This window comes from Microcebus murinus, chromosome 24, assembly GCF_040939455.1.
Source record: "Microcebus murinus isolate Inina chromosome 24, M.murinus_Inina_mat1.0, whole genome shotgun sequence".
NCBI lineage: Eukaryota > Metazoa > Chordata > Mammalia > Primates > Cheirogaleidae > Microcebus > Microcebus murinus.
In genome coordinates this window covers 10,855,627-10,877,833 of record NC_134127.1, presented here as the reverse complement: position 1 = coordinate 10,877,833, position 22,207 = coordinate 10,855,627, and the positions used below count along the sequence as shown (strand labels likewise).

General features: G+C 39.5%; 1 protein-coding gene across 1 annotated transcript; it reads right to left on the bottom strand.

Moving 5' to 3' along the window:
* Positions 1–7,596: 7,596 nt before the first annotated feature.
* Positions 7,597–21,258, bottom strand: SARAF (store-operated calcium entry associated regulatory factor). Its single transcript, XM_012784150.3, has 6 exons — positions 20,992–21,258; positions 15,792–15,970; positions 12,833–13,250; positions 11,049–11,190; positions 10,235–10,389; positions 7,597–8,401 (listed from the first exon to the last, which is right to left on the bottom strand). Exons 1-6 carry the CDS (start codon positions 21,092–21,094, stop codon positions 8,376–8,378), a joined length of 1,023 nt encoding a protein of 340 aa, XP_012639604.1. The 5' UTR covers positions 21,095–21,258; the 3' UTR covers positions 7,597–8,375.
* Positions 21,259–22,207: the final 949 nt, after the last annotated feature.

The following is a 22,207-nucleotide window of genomic DNA, read 5'->3' as shown; positions in this document are numbered from 1 at the left end:
GAAGGTGTTCATTAATTTGAGGAAATCTGGCCATTTAAAATTTTAACACTTACTCCAGTGGATACTGATCTTAATTTGAAAACACACACACACACACACACACACACACACACATTCTTTCTCCCTAAGAGAAAGAAGTTTCCAGGACTTCTTTGAAACAAAAATAACCATCAAACCTCTCCATTGTTCGACTATTCTTCCCTCCCATGCCCAGGCTTCCAGGGTGAGGCAGGAAGGGGAAGCGAGGAGATAAAACAGTTTCTTTATCAAGTTTCCCGTCATGATTTCTGAAAGGTAGTGTTGGAATGGCAGGGCCCCAGAATCACAGCCACTCGAAGGTGGCGGCCATCTGAGAAGTCGTCTCTGACTGTCGCCCAGCCATGCCGGCATTTTCCCCACAGAAAGGGACAATAGATCCTTTCATTTCCATGAAGTCCAATAGCTAACAAATAACCATGAATCGCTTTACAAATATCAAGTTAAGCGACACTGAACTGAGAATAAGAATGTGTGTGCAGGCTAAGCGCGGTGGCTCATGCCTGTGATTCTAGCACCCTGGGAGGCCGAGGTGGGAGGACTGCTAGAAGTCAGGAGTTGGAGACCAGCCTGAGCAAGAGCGATACCCGGTCTCTACTAAAAATAGAAAAAAATGAGCCGGGCATGGCGGCGCATGCCTGTAGTCCCAGCTACTCAGGAGGCTGGGGCAGGAGGATCGCTTGAACCCTGGAGTTTGAGGTTGCTGTGAGCTAGGCTGACGCCACTGCACTCTAGCCCAGGCAACAGAGGGAGACTCTGTCTCAACAACAACAAAGAAAAAAGAATGTGTGTGCAGTGAAGAGTTGGACACCATATTTTGATGTTTGACTGCTGACAGATTTTAAGCCTCACCCCTCCCTCTTCCCTGTGTGCCCCACAGCTGGACAAGCTGATAAGAAAGCCTGAGCCCCACGGTGTGGCCCAGCCCCTGCATGGGGGACACTCTCACCCTTAACACCCAGCCCCAAGGCCTTTCCTGGCCTTCTCAAAACACTGCAATCCTGGATGGCCCCCTGGTGGCTCATGCCTGTAATCCTAGCACTCTGGGAGGCCGAGGCAGGCGGATTGCTTGAGGTCAGGAGTTTGAAACCAGCCTGAGCAAGACCCCGTTTCTACCAAAAATAGAAAGAAATTAACTGACCAACTAAATATATATATCCAAAAATAAAACACTTGGGACCTCCTTGAGTGGCCACCTCTGCGCTCCCAGAGATTTTGATTGTGTACGTAATGCACCTTTTTGGCCCCTCCTGTGCGTGTATGGCGTCGTTGGTCTCAATGTCCAAACAAAACTTTAGGTGGGGGCATCCAGGGATGCCCATCTGCCTCTGCAGAAACCATAGCAGCATATATTTAAAATAATTGACTCACCATGACACTTTACATTGTGTTTATGGATCCAACTGTAAAGACAATACAGGGAACAATATCGTCAATCTGTTTATTGTCATGATGCTTTAGGAGCTCCCGGGTTCAAAAGAAGACTTCATTGGCCCCGTAAGACATCCTACACGCAAAGATTTTCTAAATACCGTGGTTTCAAGTAACCACAGAGTGTCAGTTTCTCTAATTCACGCCATCATTCCTCTCTGTCTATCCGAAGCCTATATGGTGAGCTATTGTATGAGTAGAAGAAAACTGATGTACAACCAGTTGGTTACTCATCATTCCATATATATATTTAGAATACCTGCTAGAGGCCGGGCGCTGTGGCTCACGCCTGTAATCCTAGCTCTTGGGAGGCCGAGGCGGGCGGATTGCTCGAGGTCAGGAGTTCAAAACCAGCCTGAGCAAGAGCGAGACCCCGTCTCTACTATAAATAGAAAGAAATTAATTGGCCAACTGATATATATATAAAAAATTAGCCGGGCATGGTGGCGCATGCCTGTAGTCCCAGCTACTCGGGAGGCTGAGGCAGGAGGATCGCTTGAGCCCAGGAGTTTGAGGTTGCTGTGAGCTAGGCTGACGCCACGGCACTCACTCTAGCCTGGACAACAAAGTGAGACTCTGTCTCAAAAAAAAAAAAAAAAAAAAAAAAAAAAAAAAAAAAAAAAAAAAAAAAAAAAAGAATACCTGCTAGAGACACTGTTCTAAACAATGTGGATATAATAGAAAATGGTAGGCTGGTCCGATGGTAGTGAGTTATCAGAGGTTATTAACATTATTGTCACTAAAGTTGGTATTCAACCCCCCACTGCTAAATTTGATTGGCTTTTAAAAAAAGAAAGAAAAAATGATACACAAGAGGTAGGAAAAAAATAATAATGAATAATCGAAGAAGATCCAAAGTTCTAGGGCAGAAATGGGGAGGCAGAGATTTTAATGACTATTGTTCACCAAATATATTTGGCTTTCATGTCCAGACTCATGCCAGGGCTGTGCTTCCCCGTCATATTAAGGATAGGTATAGGCATAAGACTTGCTTTGGCCTCTGGAATGGGAGCGGAAAGGATGTGTGTGATTTCCGGACCGAAGCTTTAAGAGTAGTGTGTAATTCCCCGAAGCCCTTCCCACTGCGGTGCGATTGTGCAGAAGCGGGTCACAAGGAAGCCTCACTCAGCCAGAGTCCCCGCTGATTCTTGGATGAGCCAAAGCCCCTGCCATTAGACACTTCATGTGAGCCACCTGTTGCTCAAGCCAGTGGGGTCTTGGGTCTTGTTTCTTCCTGCGGCTCAACCCAGTCTACACTAACTGATGCAAGTAGGCAGGGTAGATAAACCTCACTAGGATGACAGATGATAGTGGCTTGAACCTGAGTGACAAAAGCAGAAGAGATGAGAAGCCATCAGAACGTGGATATATTTTGACATATAGACCAGTTACAGCAGACCACACCGGTCCTAAGAGCATGGCAGAGACAGCTTGTGTAAAGAGCAACTCTAGGAGAATCTCTTATGTTCTGGTAACAGTCCAGGAGAAAATAAATAAACTATCTAGTAAGTTTACAACAGCATAAGCAACCTGCTAAATATTAAAAGTAAAAAAGAGATCTTACTGTCCACGATTATGTTTTCCTACTTGTATAGTGTAGCATTATTGCCCTCTAGTGACAAAAGGGAAAACGAACTCAGAGAAAGCTAGACAGTGACAACCAATGCTACCGGGAAATACACATTTTGAAATCGGGGTTCTCTTTGTGCCATGACAGGTTGATTTATAACACGTTTTAATTGGGAGATACCATGAGCAATTCTATAGCAGGGAAGATAAAATCTGGCATTAGGCCAGATTAGCATAAATCCCCTAGAAAGCAGAACCCAAGCAAAAATTAAACATGTTCAAGTACACAAGGGCCAGAAGAAAAAGAGACTGAGACCAGTAAAGATGCAATACAATGTCACACAGTGCATTACAGCAATGACTTTTGTGTCACAATGAGCTGTAGACACAAAGCAGGTCATTTTGGAGGCATGTTGACCTTGCACCCAGGACTTCTCTAAAAGAGTTGGAAGAAGACAACGGACCTTGTAGTAATTCCTGGAAAGATGGGCATGTTTCCCATTGGTCATTGTTCATTCCGCTGAGCTAATTCCCCAGACTTCTAAGTTGTGCCATCTTGGCCCCTCAGAAAGCCATATCCCATGCCTTACAATATGGTGTGTTATTCAAGCTTCAAAGTGGAGGGGTGACCTGGTGTGGGTGTGGCAGTGACCAAGTGAAAGTGAGAGCACCTGAGAAGGTGCACAAAATGATGCTAATATAGTGTATTGGAAGTTCTGGTGCCCAAGGAAGGAATGCTTCCATCAGGAAATGGTCATGATGGGTTAGAAACTTGAGACTGTCCTCTGGCCATTTTGGGTTTCTCATGCCACTGAACAAACAGGCAAAGAAAGGAGTCATTACAAGGGGTAATTCATCCTAATTACCAAGAGAAAATTGGGTTGCTGCTACTCAATAATGACAAATGAAACTATGCCTCTTAGTACTCTTCACCCTATGCCCTTTAGGCGATGGGTCTAACGGTGCAATTGTTACTTGCCCTGTTCTGTTCCACTAACCTTTGTGGTTTGCCTACATCTGCCCACATCTTCGTAAACAGTTCCTTTACTAAGCCCTCAAAGAATTCTAATTTGAGTGTGCCATCTATTTCCTGCTGAGACTCCATTTGCTGTCCTATGAACAAAATTAAAAAAGAAAATCACTCGGAAAGCAATCAAATGAGGAAGACCAAAGTTAAAAACAGAAGAAGGGGGTTAGGAACCATCTGGAAACTCTGACAGATGAATGGCAAGAGGCCTTACTGAAGTGATACTCGTGCTCACACAATAGCCTGGACCTGTGACAGAGCCACCTCTTGTTCCGGGCCCCATCAAAACTAGCAGCTTTGGGGTCTGTAAATAACACACCACATAAGGAATACGTTGCCTGCAAAATCCAGAGACCCACTAGGCATTGCACCTTCTTTTGTTGTTGTTGTTATAGGACGAGCTAGATGCAACAACTTATCTTTTACCTTAGGACATTTTGACATGCTCCATATACCACTGGACCCCTAGAAATTCTCCCTGAGGTGAAAGGCCCTTGAATTTTTTCTCAGATTTCCCACCCTCTAAGACACAGATGTTTTACCAATGCACCTAGAGTAGTTGCTACAGCTTGCTCACCAGGTCCAATCAATTTAATGTCATCAATGTCATGTGAGGAGTAGTGTGATGTCCTGTAGAAGGGAAAGGTGATCAAGGTCCCCACAGACTAAATTGTGACATAGGGCTGGAGAGTTGATGTGCCCCTGAGGTAGGACAGTGGAGGTGTGTCGCTGGCCTTGCCAGCTGAAAGCAAACTGTTTCTGGTGGTCGGTGCTAAGAAGTAAGAAGGGAAAACATTTGCCAGAACAAGGGCTGCAGATCAGGTACCAAGAGATGGGTTAATGTGTTCAAGCAATAAATGAACGTGGGACAGGAGTTTGCAATTGTCGTCACCACCTGATTAAGTTTATGATAATCCGTTAATACTATTATTCTCCAAGATCCATCTGTTTTCTGCACAAACAGGCAAGTTGAATGGGGACATGGTGGGATCGCCAGCCCTACGTCCTTCAAGCGCTTGGTGGTGGCACTAATCTCTGCAATCCCTCCAGGAATGTGGTATGGCTTTTGGTTTCCTTTTTGTTTTCTTAACAAGATTGTATTGTCTCACAGTTCTGGAGCCTGTAAGTCTAAGGATGAAGGTGTCAGCAGGATATGCTCCCTCTAAGGATGCCAGGGAAGGGTCTGTTCCAGGCCTGTCCCCCAGCTTCTTGTGGTTTGCTGGCAATCTTTGATGTACCTTGGTTCGTGGCCACATGACTCTAATCTTTACATGGTGTTCTCCCTGTGTGTGCATCTGCGTCCAGACTTCCCTATTTAATGACAGGAGTCATTAGCAGCTCACCCTGCTCCAGTGTAACCTCATCTTAATTTCATCTGCAGTGACCCGTTTCCAAATAAGACCACGTTCTGAGATATGGGGCACAGGCACTGTGTCCCTCCATGCCACCCCATTTCCTCACTCTAGCTCTCTCCCTAGCAGCCATCAACTCTAACTTAGATGTTCTTCCTTCTAATCGGGGCCCCCACAAGCCCTCTCAGCCCCTATGATCTAGTGTCCACATCACAGCTACTGTTGGTTTATCATTTCTGCAGGTAGAGGCAGTTCTAGTGGCTTCCACCTTTCCCACCGTAACAGCCCTCACTGCCCAGCTCAGGGAACCAAGCGAGGATTCTGGCAGTTGCTGAGTTGTCTATTCCAGTCATGGATTCCAGGACCCGGGTTGCTTTCAGGGGACCCACTCACTGTGAGATGGCTCTGAGCTAAACCTCTATAAGCTGCTACTCTGACTAGTGGACCACAGTCATGTTTTGGGGCCTCCTGGAACGAGTGTCAATTCAGAGACAGTGTCCGATAATCCCCGAAATGTCTGATTATCTCCCCATCTCCAATGCAATTACCCCAGTAAATAGCCCTGAGTCCACTGAAGGAAGACTGGGAGAAAGATGAACAATATGAACTTGTGGCTGTGTCACAGGCTCCTTCCTCAAGGGGACCCAGCCTCTCCTCCCCTGAAGGGTTCTGGGCCTGTAAACTGGCTCAAGTCTAGGAAATGATTCAAAGGCCATGACTTGATTTTGATGATTGAAGTTAGACTTCTGTGTACTCAACCTAGAACTCTTCCGCTTACACAAATCAAGTAACAATTTAGAAGACCGCCCATTTCTTTTCTAGGTACACCACCATCAAACAGCCAGGGCCCTGGGTCTGAGTCAGACAGTCCTGATTGCTGCTTTGGCTCTGCTGTCCACTACAGACACCACACCATGTTGTCTTTGGCCCCTACTACCCCGGGATCACATTAGCCCCTTTGCAAACTGTCCCAGTTTGAGAGCAGCAGTTCCCACTGGACTTTCTGACCTACAAAAAAGAGCAACCAAATTTGTGGGCCCTTCCCCTCACCAATGTATTTCTCAGTCTTGATGAAAGGTGTGGACTCCTCTACCGTGAGTGTCTTACATAATAAATACACTCAACATCCCTTCCCTTTACAGTACACCAATGCAGTTCTGGCATTTTTACTTTAGGCCACGCTTGAGCCCATGTTCAGCAAACCAACTAAACTGTTAAGAGTCCTTTCTCACCTCTCAAACATTGAGTTCAGAATCTCTACTAGTCTCTACAAAAAAATTAAAAAATCAGCCAGGCGTGGTAGCAAACACCTGTAGTCCTCGCTACTCTGGAGGCTGAGACAGGTTAGCTCAAGTCCAGGAGTTCAAGGGTACAGTGAGCTATGATGATACCACTGAAACTCTGAACTAGGCAAGAGTCTGAATAGAGCAAGACCCTGTCTCAAAAAAAAAAAAAAAACAGGAAAAAATATCTAAGCATAGCGTTTTAAGAATATCCAATTCAATATGTAAATCAATCACTAGCCCAATCTACAGCAGCTTTAAATTTTACTTTGCTCTCCAAGTAAAATATACTTCGTACAAGATTATCAACTCCTGCAGCAAACCATGAACTCAAACCCAAAACAATAAGCAAACGGGAAAAGACATTAAGCTGGATTCTCTTTTATTCCATATCCTTCTACTACGGAGAAATGGGGTAAGAATTTAGTGGAACATATCTAAAGAAAAACTCTTTCCTCTGTAACATAAATTAAAATTTCTACTAAATTTTACTGATAAAGAAAGGTCTACTAATAATACCCTTGCAACTATCCCCTAAATCACATTTTAAAGTCTCATGAAGGGTTGGTTTGATTTAAATTGGTTCCTATAGTATAAACATAAGGCTCTTCGGTTGCCACACTTACCTAAGAGTAACTAACTATGCAATCTCTGATAGCCTGGGAGGCGTGAAGATTTAATCATTTAATTATTTCTTTAAAAAGCAGTTTTTAGCAAGGTTCCACACCATTTTTAAATGACTTTTTGAAAACATTTACCAAATGACTAAGGTAGGACTAGCACATAAAATTATTGTCTAAGGAGAACTTCTGCATGAACCCCTTTTCCTTTGAGAAAAAGGGCAAAAGAAAGTAACACCAATTTGTGTTGAGGCTAACGAAGAATGAGACTAAACCCATTTGTTTTTATTTATTCTGTCATTTTAATGTAAGATTGAAACAGACTATCACAACAATATTTGAAGTTTCACAGAGAACTGCATGCTTTTGCTATTAAAAGACCTTTGTTGAAGTATTTGAACTTTAACTCTTAGGAATTGAAGAAATATGGAGATTTCAAGTATTTTGGTCAGCACACAATTATTCACAACAACCTTCTAGATACTTATTTTCTGCCTTTTCCTAAGAAAGGTAATTCTCACTTACCAGAAGGCTACCACCACCAGAAGCTCTGGAGCTCAAAAGTGATCAGAAACCACAAATTAGCATAATTAGTAGTCCAAAGCTTGGTTTAAGTGTTTAAAGAACAGCAAACACCAAATAATACAGTAACAAATAAAATATTATTGTCTCTATAAGGTAACAACTCATTAACTACAATCCACCCGAGATTGAAATTTTCTGTACTCAGTTTCTCACACCTTCATTCTTAATGCTTCTCATGGCATCACAGTTTTTAGAAATTAAACAATGTATTTTCAGCATTTCACAGTAATCATCACTTTCAAAAACTACAATATACATCTGCATGTTACACTAACATACAATACATAAGTACTTTGTCATAGAGCAACTCTTAGCCTCAAATAATAGTATACAAAAAGCTATACAGGACAAAACACCACAGGACTTCTGAATATCCTCTTTCACCAGTTGTTAGCAGGTAGTACTTTTTCTAAAGAGAAAGTGATGAAAAGTCAGAAATTCTGCATCCAATGTTTGACTTCAACTTTCTACTTTATCGTCTTCTGGTACCACCATATCCTAGAATTAGAAGAATAAAATTTTATATTAGTTTCTAAAATTGCATTAGAATTGCACATAAAATTACAAAAGTAGTATGTGTTTATTGTTAGCAAATGACTGAAAGAGAGATGAGGGAAGGAGAAAAAGTGGCTAGGTGGCACAGAACTGTGCGCTACAGTGCAGTGCCTCCCACCTCAACCTTCACAGTCATCGAGCCTATGACACACGGGATTGCTGGGAATGATCTTTCAGTCAGGACACCAAAAGATGTGTTCTATGGTGGGACCAACGTAGTACAGGAAATACTTAAAGTCTAAGCCAAAACTGCAGAGGTCAATGGAGCACAAACCATGCCCTGATACTTCTCCCAACTCCAGCGATAAAAAGAAGTAAGGAGGGGAGGCTTATGGACTTTCGATGCTACTTAGACACCACACACGTGTGCATCCCACACTAATAGGAAGGCTACAAGATGGTAAGTCTTCCCATTTGGAAAGTCTCTCAATTATTTTCAGGGGTTTTTTTTTAGGTTATTTGGTAATGTTTTATGATTTTCTTCATGTAAGTCCCACACAATTCTATTTGATAGTCATGATATTTTGCAAGTTTTGTTTCTACTGAGAAAGAGTTTTCTTCGCTCATGATATGTCTCACCTAGCGGTATTTTTATAGATTCTTCCAATCATTACCCCCCTTTTCCTTCTCAAAGGTAACCACTACTTAATATCTAATACCAGACGTTGGTTTTGGTTGTTTTTGAATATATATTTTATAAAACACAAATGTTATAACCATACTGCATATATTCTTTTGTCTGGCTCCTTTATATTTGGTAGACTTATCCATGTTATTTCACAAAACCGCTTATTTTCATTGTTGTATAATATACCATTGTATACAATAAATATAACTCAATTTATTTACCCATTTTATTACTGATGGATACGTGTGTTGCTTCCAGTGGAGGCCATTATGAATAGGGATGCTAAGAACATTCTCGTGCTTATCTGTCAGTGTACAAGTATATGCATTTCTGTCACTATCTGAGAGTGAAATTTCTGGGTTTTGGGTATGCTTAGGTTCAATTTTAATAGGCAATACCCATTTTTCAAAGTGAATGTATCAAATTATATCCAACCCAGCACTATAAGAATTCCACTCTCACATTTTAAAACATATTTAAATGTATTTTTCAAGAATCAATCATTGTTCTGTAACTTCCTTCTCCTAAAAAAGATAAATCTAATTAGCACCAATCTACTACCCACTTATTACCTACCACTTCCCTTTTTCTGCTAATTAGCTTGATGTTTAACTCCAGACAGTTATTATTAGTACTTTGTTTTATGTTTGCTTTTTACAAAACATCCTCTTAGCCATTGCAGGAAACATTATAATCATAGTTTGGACAATTATTTAAAGTATAGCTCAATACATTTTTGGAATTTTGCTGAATTTAAAAAGTTTAAGCTTCTACTTAGAAAATTGTAATTTAGTGCTTAAAGGATCCCTAGAGATAGATCATAGAATTAAACATATGTGGAAACTAGCATCCAGGAAGATTTAAATTAAAACCTTGGTTAATGATAGAGCTGAGCCTAAATCAAATCCTTGTTTGATTTTCAAAGAATGCTTAGAAGTAGGAGGAAACAATCAAATTGAATTATATTTTAATCTCAGTTAATTATGCTATTAATAAAAATATTATTGATGTGCTAGTAATAAAAATATTATTGATGGCTGTACGAAATAAAACCATGATTGCTGAATATATAGCTCGTCCTCTTAACTTCCTATACTTTTCTGAATTTTACTGCTACATAAGAGGAACTTCTACATTTTTGCTCTTACCTGACGCAGTTCTTGTTTTTGTATCTGAGTTTGAATTTGCCGAATAGCCACCTGAGCCTCCATGGAGTGGTGAGTAAGCGCGGCTATTCCAGGTGCTGGAGTAGGGTGGAGAATAGGATGGGTGGTACCACGAGTTTGAGAAGGGTGTTGCTGCTCTTTAAATACATAAAAGCGGGTTAGGCATTTTTCTTGCAACTATAATTTTTAAACGCCTTCCTGTTTCTAAACTATCAGGAAAAAAATATCTTTATCAAGTATTTTTTCCCTGATGTTCTGGTACATGAGGGCTAGCATAAATTATTTTATATTTTTGCCACTGTTATGGTCATTGCTATGGGGGAAAAGTGACAAGGAGTAAATGTTCTTTCTTTCTGAATTTGCACTCAAAAAAATATATAAACTTACATTATTAATACCCTTAATACTCAAGACATTCCAAAATCAGGTCCCAATCTCTTTCTAGCCTTACTTTTATCACTCTCCTACCAAACCAAACAGCTAACTATTCCTCAAATCTTTTGTTCCTTCCTGTCTTCTCATCTTTTCAGATATCAAGTAAACAGTCTTTTTCCTACCTCGTAATATCTATAAGAACTACATAGGAAGAAATACAATGAAAGAAAATAACATACAATATTGATCACAGCACATACAGTGTATCTTCCTCATCCCCAGAGAATCTGATTTAATAGGGTAATGTCACCATAATTTATTTTTCTTAGTAAAACCAAAGGCAGTCAAACTGTAAGCAAAACAAAGAAGCCTACAAAAAAAAAGTTGGATTAAAGAGCAAGTAAAAGAAAGCAAAGCCTACCTATTGCTGCCAAACAAGTATCCTAATATTCCTCCAGTTCCCAGGCCAGTCCAGAATCCTGGTCCTGAATTTTCATATCCTTGTTGTCCTGTGAAAGCACTACCAAAACCAGAAGTCGCACCACGGCCAGTATTCTGCGGTCCTTAAAATAAAAACGATTTGTTATGTATCCTCACTTAAATATAACATAGCCTACAAAAGATAATACAGCATTTCAATTATTTCATCTGTACTATTTATTAATAACACTCAGGCCTTAACTAATGAACAAGTTATATTCAAAAAGGTATTTGCAAAATATTGGTTTATACCTAATGAGTGCATTTCCCACAGATATGGGAGAAGGAGGGATATATTTTGGGACTCGAGGGGAGAAGGAGTCTTCCTAAAATTCCAAATAGATACCCACCTACATCACAGATTAGCACTACTTGACTTCTCTCACCATACTTAAGTTTTGTCCATTCTTGAATTTTTCATAAATAGGATCATACAGTATGTACTAAACATGACGCCTATTTGCGTCAATCCTACTGCTGCATTTATCAGGTTTTTTTTTAACCAAGTGTAGTGTTCCATTGTGTGAAAAATTCACAATTTGTCTCATTCTAATGTTTATGGATATTCTATTTCCAATTTTCAGCTATTATGAATAAAACTGCCATGAACATTCTTGTGCATGTCTCTTGGTATGCATAAGCATTCACTTCTCTTAGGTATACATCTAGGAATGGAATTGCTGGTCATAGGGTAGGCATATGTTTAATTTTAATAGATACTGACAGTTTTCCAAAGTGTTTTACCATATTAACTCCTATCCACAAAGTATGAAAGTTCTAGTCACTCCACATCCTTGCCAATCCTTGGTAATGTCTTTTTAATAATAGCCATTATGGTGGTTATCTGGTGGCTAAATATAATCTCGTTATGGTTGGGGTTTTTTTGTTGTTGTTTTGTAACTAGTCAATTGCACTAGTGAGAAGGGGGAAGATAGTAGAACAAAGGAGTTCAATCTGTAACTGACTGGGATCAAGTGAGATAACTCAGTACCTTCAGACTAGCCCTCATTTTGGTTTTAATCTGCATTCCTCTGAAGACTAATGACGCTGAGCACCTTTCCATATTTTTATTTGACCATATGGATATCTTTTTTTATTATAAAATGGCTGTTGAAATCCTCTGCCCATTTTTAAAATTGGGTTGTCTGTCTTTTCTCAGATTTGTGGGAGTTCATTATATATTCTAGACACAAGTCCAGAATATACATATATATGTTGGAAATAAGTTTTACAAATATTTTCTCCCAGCCTGTGGCTTGCCATTTCACTCTCTTAATAGTGCTTTTTCATGAGCAGATGTCCTTAATTTAAACAAAGTCTAACTTATCCATCTTTTCATTTATGGCTACTAGTCATGACAAATATTCTCCTGCTTTATTCTGGAAACCTAATTGTTTTATCTTCTACTTTGAGATCTATAATACTTAATGAATTAATTTTTACATATAGTGTGACACAGGGGTCAAGATAAATGCTCATTACCAAAGCTGGTCAAGTTTTCCTGATTAAGATGATCTACAATTTAACTTGTATCCTTAAAATAGTAATCACAGTATGCCCTTATAGAAAAGCAAACAGAAGAGATAAAAGAAGTTGAAAGTTAAAAAAATTAGAAGACAAATCTACCTTGGTTTCCCAATGCAACCATTTGCTATTTCAGAAACAAGCATAGGATTTACCTCTTCACATCAACCCTATTTACTGCCATTGACAAGGGAAACATACCTGTGAATTGAGACTTAAAGCCTGGAGGAGGAGGTCCTGCTGAGTTGGTGAATCTCTGATAATGGTGGGAAAATGAAGGATACTCAGAATACGGTGGAGGAGAACACTGACCATCGCTAAGGAACAGCTTATACACTGCAAAGGCAATACCAAGTAGCACCACGATGGTAATCAATCCACCCGTGCTACAGGAATCTGCCGAGTACCACTTGTTATAATAATCAGAGAAAGAAGTAAAGCCAGAGTGTTTTCCAGACTCTTTCAATTTCTTCAGGCCAAGTTCAGTGTAATCTAAATTATACTCCAAGCCACAGGAACCTCTTAGTACATACTGGTCTTCAGAGGATTCATAGCCCTCACAGCTCACCACAGTTTTTCCAAATTTGTATGCAACATCTAGATCAGTCTTACATTCCCACTGTGATGAAAAACAGAAATAAGTTATTAGAAACAAAATTTTTTTTCATTTAATATATATTATTCGGGCTATATCTGTCATAAAACTACAAAACGAAACAAGGGAATAAATTGATCAAAAAAATTCAGGACAATGGGCATTTATGTTGAGGGGAGGACAAACTAGGGGCTTCAAAGATAATGGTGATATTAGTGCTCTACTTCTTATGCTAGCTGGTGGGTACACAAGTGTTTACTACTTTTACACATACATGTCATACGTTCTTTTGTACACATTATGTATTCTATAATTTATAAAATTTAAGCAAATTTTCAAAATGTCAACTCTTTGCCCCTGTTGTTCAAGATGCTTTCTTATTTAAAAATAGAGATTTTTTTTTAAAAGATGTTAAGACTCAAAAATCAGCATCATATATGATAGATACACCTAGCATCGGAGATATGTTATAACCTGCTGGGAAAAAAGCCTTCTACACAAATTTTATGTAACCATGGACTAACTTTCCAGGGACCAATCCTATGTAATCCTCTTACATTTTTTAAAAGATATTTATAAAAACACAAAAAGAACCTATGCTAGCCTGAAAAATCTCCACCTTAAAAAGCCCAAGTTTAGTTTAAATTATATAACTATGTTTTGTGCTGAAAAGATAATATACTTCTTTAACAATGAGATACAAGCTAAAGTAAATTTAATTGGTTCTATTGCCTTTCTGTAAGTTTTTGTACAAATAATTTTCCTCTTTCAAAGTTGATACACTATTTTACTTTTTTTATAACAGCTGTATTGAGATACAATTCACATACAATTCACCCATTTCAATGTTTTTTTAGTATATTCAGAGTTGCATAACCATTACCACAATTTTAGAATATTTTCATCTCAAAAAAATCTTGTATTCATTAGCAGTCATTCCCAACCTCCACCCCAAACAATCTCCCAGCCCTACTATCAATCTTTCTGTTTATATGAATTTCCCAATTCTGGACATTTCATATCAATGGAATCATACAATAGGGCTTCTATCACTTGGCACAACATTTTCAAGATTCATCCATGTTGTAGCATGCATCAGTACTCTGTTCTTTTTTATGGTTAAATAATATTACATTGTATGGCTATACCACATTTTGTTTATCATTGATCAGTAACGGACATTTGAGTTGTTCATTCTACTTTTTGGCTATTATGAATAATGCTGCTATAAACATTTACATACATATTTTTATGTGGATGTTTTAAATTCTCTTGGATATATACCTAGGAATGGAAGGACTAGGGCATGTGGTAATTCTATGCTTAAACTTTTGAGGAAATGCCAAAGCTTTCTAAAGCAGCTGCACCATTTTACATTCCCAACAGCAGCAAATGAGGGGTTCCAATTTCTCCATATCCTTGCTAACACTTGCTATCTTTTTTACTATAGCCACCATATTAGGTGTGAAATGGTATCCTTATTGTGGTTGTCATTTGCATTTCCCTGCTGGCTAATGATGAACATTTTTTCATGTGTTTATTGGTCATTTGCATATCTTCTTTGGAGAAATGTCTATTCAGATGCTTTGCCATTTTTAATTTGGTTATTTGTTTTCTGAGTTGTAACAGTTATTTAATATACTAGATATAAGTCCCTCCTCTCAGATATGATATGCAAAGCTTCTTCCCATTCTATGGATTGTCTTATCACTTTCTTGATGGTGTCTTTTAAAACCCAAAAGTTTTTAATTCGGATAATATGCAATTTTTCGTATTTTGTTGTTGTTACTATACTATTTTACTTTTTAAATATTAATAATTTTATTTGGAGGAAGATTTATTTGTAAGTTTGCTGAGTTAGGTAAATAAAACAAGCTAGATCTATACTGATATTTCACGTAAACTGCTACTTCCTTAATAGTGTACACTAAAAATGGCTTCTAAGTACTATATTCAAATTTAAACTCTTGGAATTAGAAGCAGCTCTCTCCTGATACTAACCATAAGCCAATATATGATATGCTCAATACTACTTCACCCATGCTATTCCTTCTCTATCTCTTCCTCTCTAAAAGCCTTATCATTCCTTCCTAACACAGCACAAATACATCCTCCTTTAAGTCTTTACACTGCCCCCAACCAGACAGTCTTTTTTTCCATCAAGACTGTAAGAGTAGGGCTGGGCACAGTGGCTCACGCCTGTAATCCTAGCACTCTGGGAGGCCAAGGTAGGCAGATCGCTCAAGGTCAGGAGTTCAAAACCAGCCTGAGCAAGAGCGAGACCCCGTCTCTATTATAAATAGAAAGAAATTAATTGGCCACCTAACATATATTCGGAAAAAATTAGCCGGGCATGGTGGCGCATGCCTATAGTCCCAGCTACTTGGGAGGCTGAGGCAGCAGGATTGCTTGAACCCAGGAGTTTGAGGTTGCTGTGAGCTAGGCTGATGCCACGGCACTCACTCTAGCCTGGGCAACAAAACGAGACTCTGTCTCAAAAAAAAACAAAAACAGTTTATTGAATAAAAATTCCATCTAGACTGCCACCAAAGTAGTGGATATTACCTGTACGTCATAACCATCCCATCCTTTGTTCTGACACTGTATGACTTTCGGTGTGTAAGAATCACAACCAGCTGTGCCTCCAACACATTTCAACTGTGGAATCGGATCGAGCCTACGAGAGGTGGTATAGCGGTCGTAGTGGAGGGTAAGCGCTTTTACATCCCGTAGCAATATTCTGTCTGAAACGGTAAGAACACAGATGAACACAAAGTGAACACCTTATCACAGGAACATCGAAAGATTCAACATCATAAAATTCTTGCCACAGGAAATAGTTTCAAAAGCATCTTCCTCGCCTTTTGAGGAGGACTAGGAAAGAGAGGATGAATCTATTTTTCAAAGCCATCCCAGCAATATGCAGGCCTTTTGCACAAAATTCAGATGATCACATCTTTGAGACCTCCCCTTCATTTCCGGCAAGATGCTTTCATAACACAACTTCTACATAATTTTTGCTAAATCAGAACAAAGTTAATTAATTTGAAACACTGTACTATTGTGTAATAATATTAGCAAAAAATAAACAAGCCTGTCCTTAAAGTACATTAATGATTTAAATGTCTATGAACAGGTGAAGAGATTAATAAATTCTGATGTACAGTGAAATATTCTACAGCAGTTAAAATGAGCAAGCAACCTAGATCCCTAGTGCAGACTCCTGTGAGAATCTAATGCTGCCGCTGATCTGACAGGAGGCGGAGCTCAGGCAGTGATGCAAGTGATGGGGAGCAGCTATAAATACAGCTGAAGCTTCACTTGCTCCCCCTTCCACTCACCTCCTGCTGTGCACCTCAGTTCCCAACAGGTCAGGACAGGTACCACTCCAAGGCCTGGGGGTTGGGGACCTCAGTTCTAAAGGACAACTGGCCCAATCTCTTCAGCAAACCAGTAGCACAAAAGAGGAACTGTCCTAGATTTTTTTAAAAGTTAAGGGGTAATATAACCAACCAGATACAATGCAGAGTCCTGGATTGGGTCCTGGTTTGAACAAACTAGCTACAAAGGACACTTTAGGAACTATTAATACGTTATCTGAATATGGAATGAATAATTACTTGATATTAAGAAATCAGGATTTCTGTCAAGTGTAATGGTATTGTCACCATATGAGGAAAAGTTCCTTTAAGAAAAAGATGAATACTGAAGGATTTAGTGGTGGTCTGCCTTAATGTCTCTAATTTACATTAAAATACTTCAACATTGAAAAACAGAGTTGAAAGACGATAAAGCATATAAAAGGATTGATAACTTTGCATTAAAATTTAAAATCTTTCCCAGAAGGACACCAGTAAACTGACTAGAATGCCTAGCTTTAAGAGATTCTACTAAAATGTGTATTTAGTTTTTCCAGTACTTATATGGTGGTAAACAAGGAAGATAATGGCTTTAACTAATCTTCTGACAGTGTCTGTCACACTTGGCACAAATAGTAGATGAGATAACAGTTTAGAGTTTCTGAACCTACAAAATCTAAGAGAACTTCTCAAAATACAACCCTGTTATAATAAATAAGAGAATCTGACATCAATTACCAAAAGTCAACAGCTTTTTCTATACCCGTAATATCCAGTTAGAAATAAAAATGGAAGGCCTATCTCATTAGGCCTACCAAATTATGGACAAAACACATACACATACACATAAAATACCTGGAAATAAACTTAAGGTCAGTACACAATCTAAATAAGAAAATATACATATAAAAAGACCTAAACATATTATCGTCAAGATATAAGGCTAAAAAAATAAAATAAAAAATATAAAAAGACCTAAATATAATGTACTTTCAACCAAGAACTCAATATGTCTTTTTGAAAGTGGAAAGAAATTATGTTAAAAATCCTATGGAAAAATTGATACTTATAAATAGCTATTTTTTTTCATAAAAGAATGCACTGCTTTATCTTACAGTAAAGCTTACTATATTTTTATTACCATCAAAATAGTAGGGAATTGAAACAAACAGACAAGGGAACTGTGAAACACAAGAAAGTCTAGAAATAAATCCAGATACATGTGGGAATTCAACATAAGATAAAGCGGTCACCTTAATTCAGTAGAAAAAAGATGCCTTCTTCAATAAACGACACTGGTATAATTGACTATGCAGCTAGAAGAAAATCTACCTAAAGCTATATAAAAACTTAATTCCACATGGGCTAAAGATCTAAAATTTCCAAGAACCATTAAAATAAAATATGCTATATTAAGCCAAAACTACCTCTTCATACACAAAAAACTAAAACATATAGAATGTTCAATGGTTTAAAAAGTATTAATACGTCTAATAAACTAATAAAAATAATAAATTGAACTTACTGTAACAGGGTTGAGATTATGAAAAGAACACTGAACTAAGCTGGCCTCACCAACTTGCTATGACTTTGGCCAAGGCACTTAATTTGTGTAGAAGTGTCCTCACGTAAATTAAAATAATATCAACCATGAATTTGTTGTAAAGCTTAAATATCATTTACTAAAATTATCTGGCAAAGTACCTGATGCATTAATAGGTGATCAAGTATGACGAATATTACTGAGAATGTTTTAAGAGCTATACACATATGGGGTATCATTACCATAACCCTACAGCACCTTTCTTTCCTGGAGATCCTTAAGGTCTATGAACAAAAGGCTCATATCCACACCTATTACATCAGCCAAGAGACATAGGAAATTCCCTGAACTCTAGACTCATAAATCAAATTCCACTTGTTGCAGGTCTCAAACTTAAGATAAACAAAACCAAACTCCCCCAACGCTGATTCTCCCATATTCTTCCACACTCCATGATTCTAGTTGCTCATGCCAAAAACCTTGGAGTCATCCTTGTCTTCTCTCATCCTTGTCTTCTAGGACGGAAGATACGAGGGTTCAACAAGGGTGTGCTTTTTTTGAAACTGGACATTCTCTTTGATCTTTCAAGAATAAAGTAATTGGATACAGAGAGAAAAAAAAAAAAACATCTTATCCCAACATCTAATCCATCAGAATTATTTCAGCTCCACCTTCAAAACAGCTGAGAAGAGAATCCAGCCACATTCACCAACTCCATTGATCCTCCCTCCCCTGGTGGGGGGGAGGTGGGGAGGAGTGGGGGGGGGTGGTGTCACCACTCTCTTTTAAGACTCTCAGAACTTACAATACAAGCTGCCTTCTCATGGGCCCCCCTGCTTCCCTCCTGCCTGCTTCAGTCTGTTTTCCATAGAGCAGCCCAAATAAGCCTTTAAAAATATAAACCATGTCAGGTCATTTACTCCTCTCCTTTCAGGTTTTTGATCAAATACCCCTTTAGCAGTGAATCACTTCTTTCCTAACCAATGTCTACTTTTTTTTAAGTCCCTACTTCTGCCTACACTCACTGTCTTCCTTACCCTGTTTTCTTTTCTTTTTTTTTTTTCCGGCATATTATGGGGGTACAGATTTTAAGGTTTCAATAAATGCCCATTCCCCCCCCCCTTACCCTGTTTTCTTGCTGTCCATACCACTTTTCACCATAGGGCATGCAGTTTACTTGCTTATTGTCTATTTCTCAACAGATGTAAATTTCTTAGGGGCAAGACACTCTGTTCTATTCACTGCTATATTCCCAACATGCAGAAGAGTGACAAACATAAGACCACATTCAATAAGGAATTCTGAAAATTCCTAATCTCTTTAAAATGGTGTTTTTTCCCAAATTATTGCTCTATGTTAGCTAAAGACAAAGTAAGTACATCCAAAGTCAAACAAAAGATAAATCTGGCAGTGATTATTGCTTTACTGAAGGACTCAATAAAAGATATCCCAATAAAATACTTTCATAAAACAATTCCTCAAAGTAAACTTAGAGTTTACATAAATCAATTGAGTTTACTCTGCAAAATATCTTGGTGCTTTTTGATCCAGAACAATAGTTTCATAGTGTAGGTAAACTAAGAGCCAACAGGAAGTGGTTCACCATTAATTTACATTTGGTTCTTTTTTTTTTTTATAGTTCTTCTGACTCTTCAGCTGTAAACTTCCTTTTTCTTTAAGAATTGATTGAGAATCCAACAATTAACACTTGTTGAGTTTATTAAAAAAAGAGAGAGAGAGAATCCAACTAATGAATTGTTTCATTCCAGGTTTTAAATTATAATTTTGATCAAGTCTCCGAAATAAATGAGAATGTGTAAACATGTAAATCCAACTGGGCTTTTTATTTACTGGTAATAAAACATCCACAACAAATGGGCACTAAAATTGCCGGCAAACAGCACCTTCTCTCTTATTTCAGCATGTAGGAATAAAATAAAATATTACAGACATAAACCTGTTGCTTAAATTTTAAAATGTTGGCATTTCCAATCATCAAATCACAAATGCAATATTGATATGCTTTCCATGCCTTAACAGCTTTACTCCCCAAACCAAAAATGTCATTTTAGTTGTTGAAAGAAAAATCATTTTTTAACATATTCCCAATTTAACAGCATGCACCATTTATTAAATGGAAAAAGCCAAAATCGGTCTGTGTATATACAATTTAGACAATTTTAATAACATAGATACGTAATAGACCCCTTCCCTAGAAATCACTATGTATCATCACCCAAAAATAAATAAATAAGGCAAAATTTTTTTTAAATTCTTACATAAACCAATGGGAAAAGCAGGTGTAACGCAATGTACTTCACTGGAAAGACCAGAATAAAAAGCGGGAGTTCTGCTCACAAACACCGTACCATCTATGATTCTGCTAACCAACCAACAAGGTTTGCAGCCCTGTCCGCTAAGTGTGACTCAGAAACTGCCGGTGGCATGGCAACTGCCAGCCATAGCAACAGGCAGCCATGACAACACTCAGCGACGATTACATCAGACAACCATAACAACAAAGCAAGATGCGCAGGTGAGTGTTGGGCTTTGCAGCCAGAATCAGAGATGGGGGCTGAAAACCGAGAAAGAAGTAGATGGGTAAATTCTGGAAGTCCAGGGAAGGGAGTAAGTGGATGGTATGAACCCACAGTCGTCCCTCCCCGCCCACTCCCGAACCGTCCTCGTAGGATGCCTGGGAAGAGCAAAGGAGCCAAGCTGGGCACAGATGAATAGCAAAGAGGATAGAAACGGGGAATTAGGGCAAAATGACTCTGGGGCGACGAACGGAAACGGTCGTCTGCACCCGCTGAAGGCGGCAGGAAAAGCGAGTGAGGTGCCCGAGGAACCCGACAGCACTCACCGGGGTCGTTCCGGCCCAGTACAGGACCCGCAATCAGCGGAAGCAAAAGCAGGCCGAAGAGCCGGCAGCGCCCGGCAGCTCCCAGCCAGCCCGCTGCGGCCATGGCGCTGGGTGAAGATGGCGCGCAGCTGCCCAGCGCCGGTAGGCCTGAGGCGGGCTGCGGAAGTGCGCCAGCTGCTGCGTAGGGACGCCCGGAGATCCAGTGGCGGCAAGCGGAAGGTCTGCCTGCAGAGCCGCAACTGCAGCGGGTCCGCGCGCCTATGTGACGTCACTGGCGCTGCGGCGCATCGGGGGCCGTGAGTGGTCGTTGCCGGCCCCGCCTCTGGAGCGACGCGCAGATGGGGGCGGGGCCAGGGGCGGGGCGGGATGATGTGGGCGGGGCCGAGGTGGGGCGCAGCCTTGTTGTGTCTGGTCTCCAATTCCAAGGTACTGCGTGTGGGAGCTGCGATTTGAGAAGATGAAATCCTCGCAATGCGAAATCTAAGAAAGGTAGTCAAGTTATATATGTCCAAAACCTTAATAACCTTCCCAAGGAAGTTACTGTGGTTTATTCAACTTTATGTGTTCAGCATCTAGTATAGCGTCTGGCACGTGATTGGTTATTCCATTACTGTTTGCTAAATGCAGAGAAGATTCAGGCGAAAGGTACCATGGAAATATATTGTCTGGTCTCAGAGGTAAGAATCTTTACATAGTTCCTTGCACGTGGAGGCCATAAGAATGTACAACATGTCAGGAGGAGAAAATACTGCCTGAATAAAGAATCAACCAGAGAAAACAGCCCTCTAAGCTTTGAGGTCTGACAGGCCTGGGTTTCTCTCATTCATTTATTAAACAAATATATGTTGAATGCCTAATATGCACCAGGCACTGTTTTAGGCATGGAGGATACAGACAGTGCCCCTCATGGAGTCTACATTGCAATACAATATGCCAAGCAACATAAAAATAATTGGTGATAAGTGCATTGATGAAAATGTAACAGGGTGATATTACATGATAGAGACTGAGAGGCAACTTCAGGGAGGGCCTTGCTGAGGAACTGATTTTGAAGCTTGGAACCTGAATGATGAGAACCAGCCATACAAAGATCATAAGACTCCTAGCACTCTGGGCAGCCGAGGCAGGAAGATGGCTTGAGCCCAGGAGTTTGAGGTAGCTGTAAGCTAGGCTGATGCCACGGCACTCTAGCCTGGGCAACAGCAAGACTCTTCTC

Excerpts from the sequence above, each read along its gene's own strand:
- SARAF (XM_012784150.3), bottom strand. The coding sequence starts at position 21,094 with ATGGCCGCAGCGGGCTGGCTGGGAGCTGCCGGGCGCTGCCGGCTCTTC. Across the intron at positions 11,191-12,832 it reads CTTTAAGTCTCAATTCACAG|GACCGCAGAATACTGGCCGT; the intron begins GTATGTTTCCCT and ends TTTTATTTTAAG. Across the intron at positions 8,402-10,234 it reads AAAAACAAGAACTGCGTCAG|GATATGGTGGTACCAGAAGA; the intron begins GTAAGAGCAAAA and ends TTCTAATTCTAG.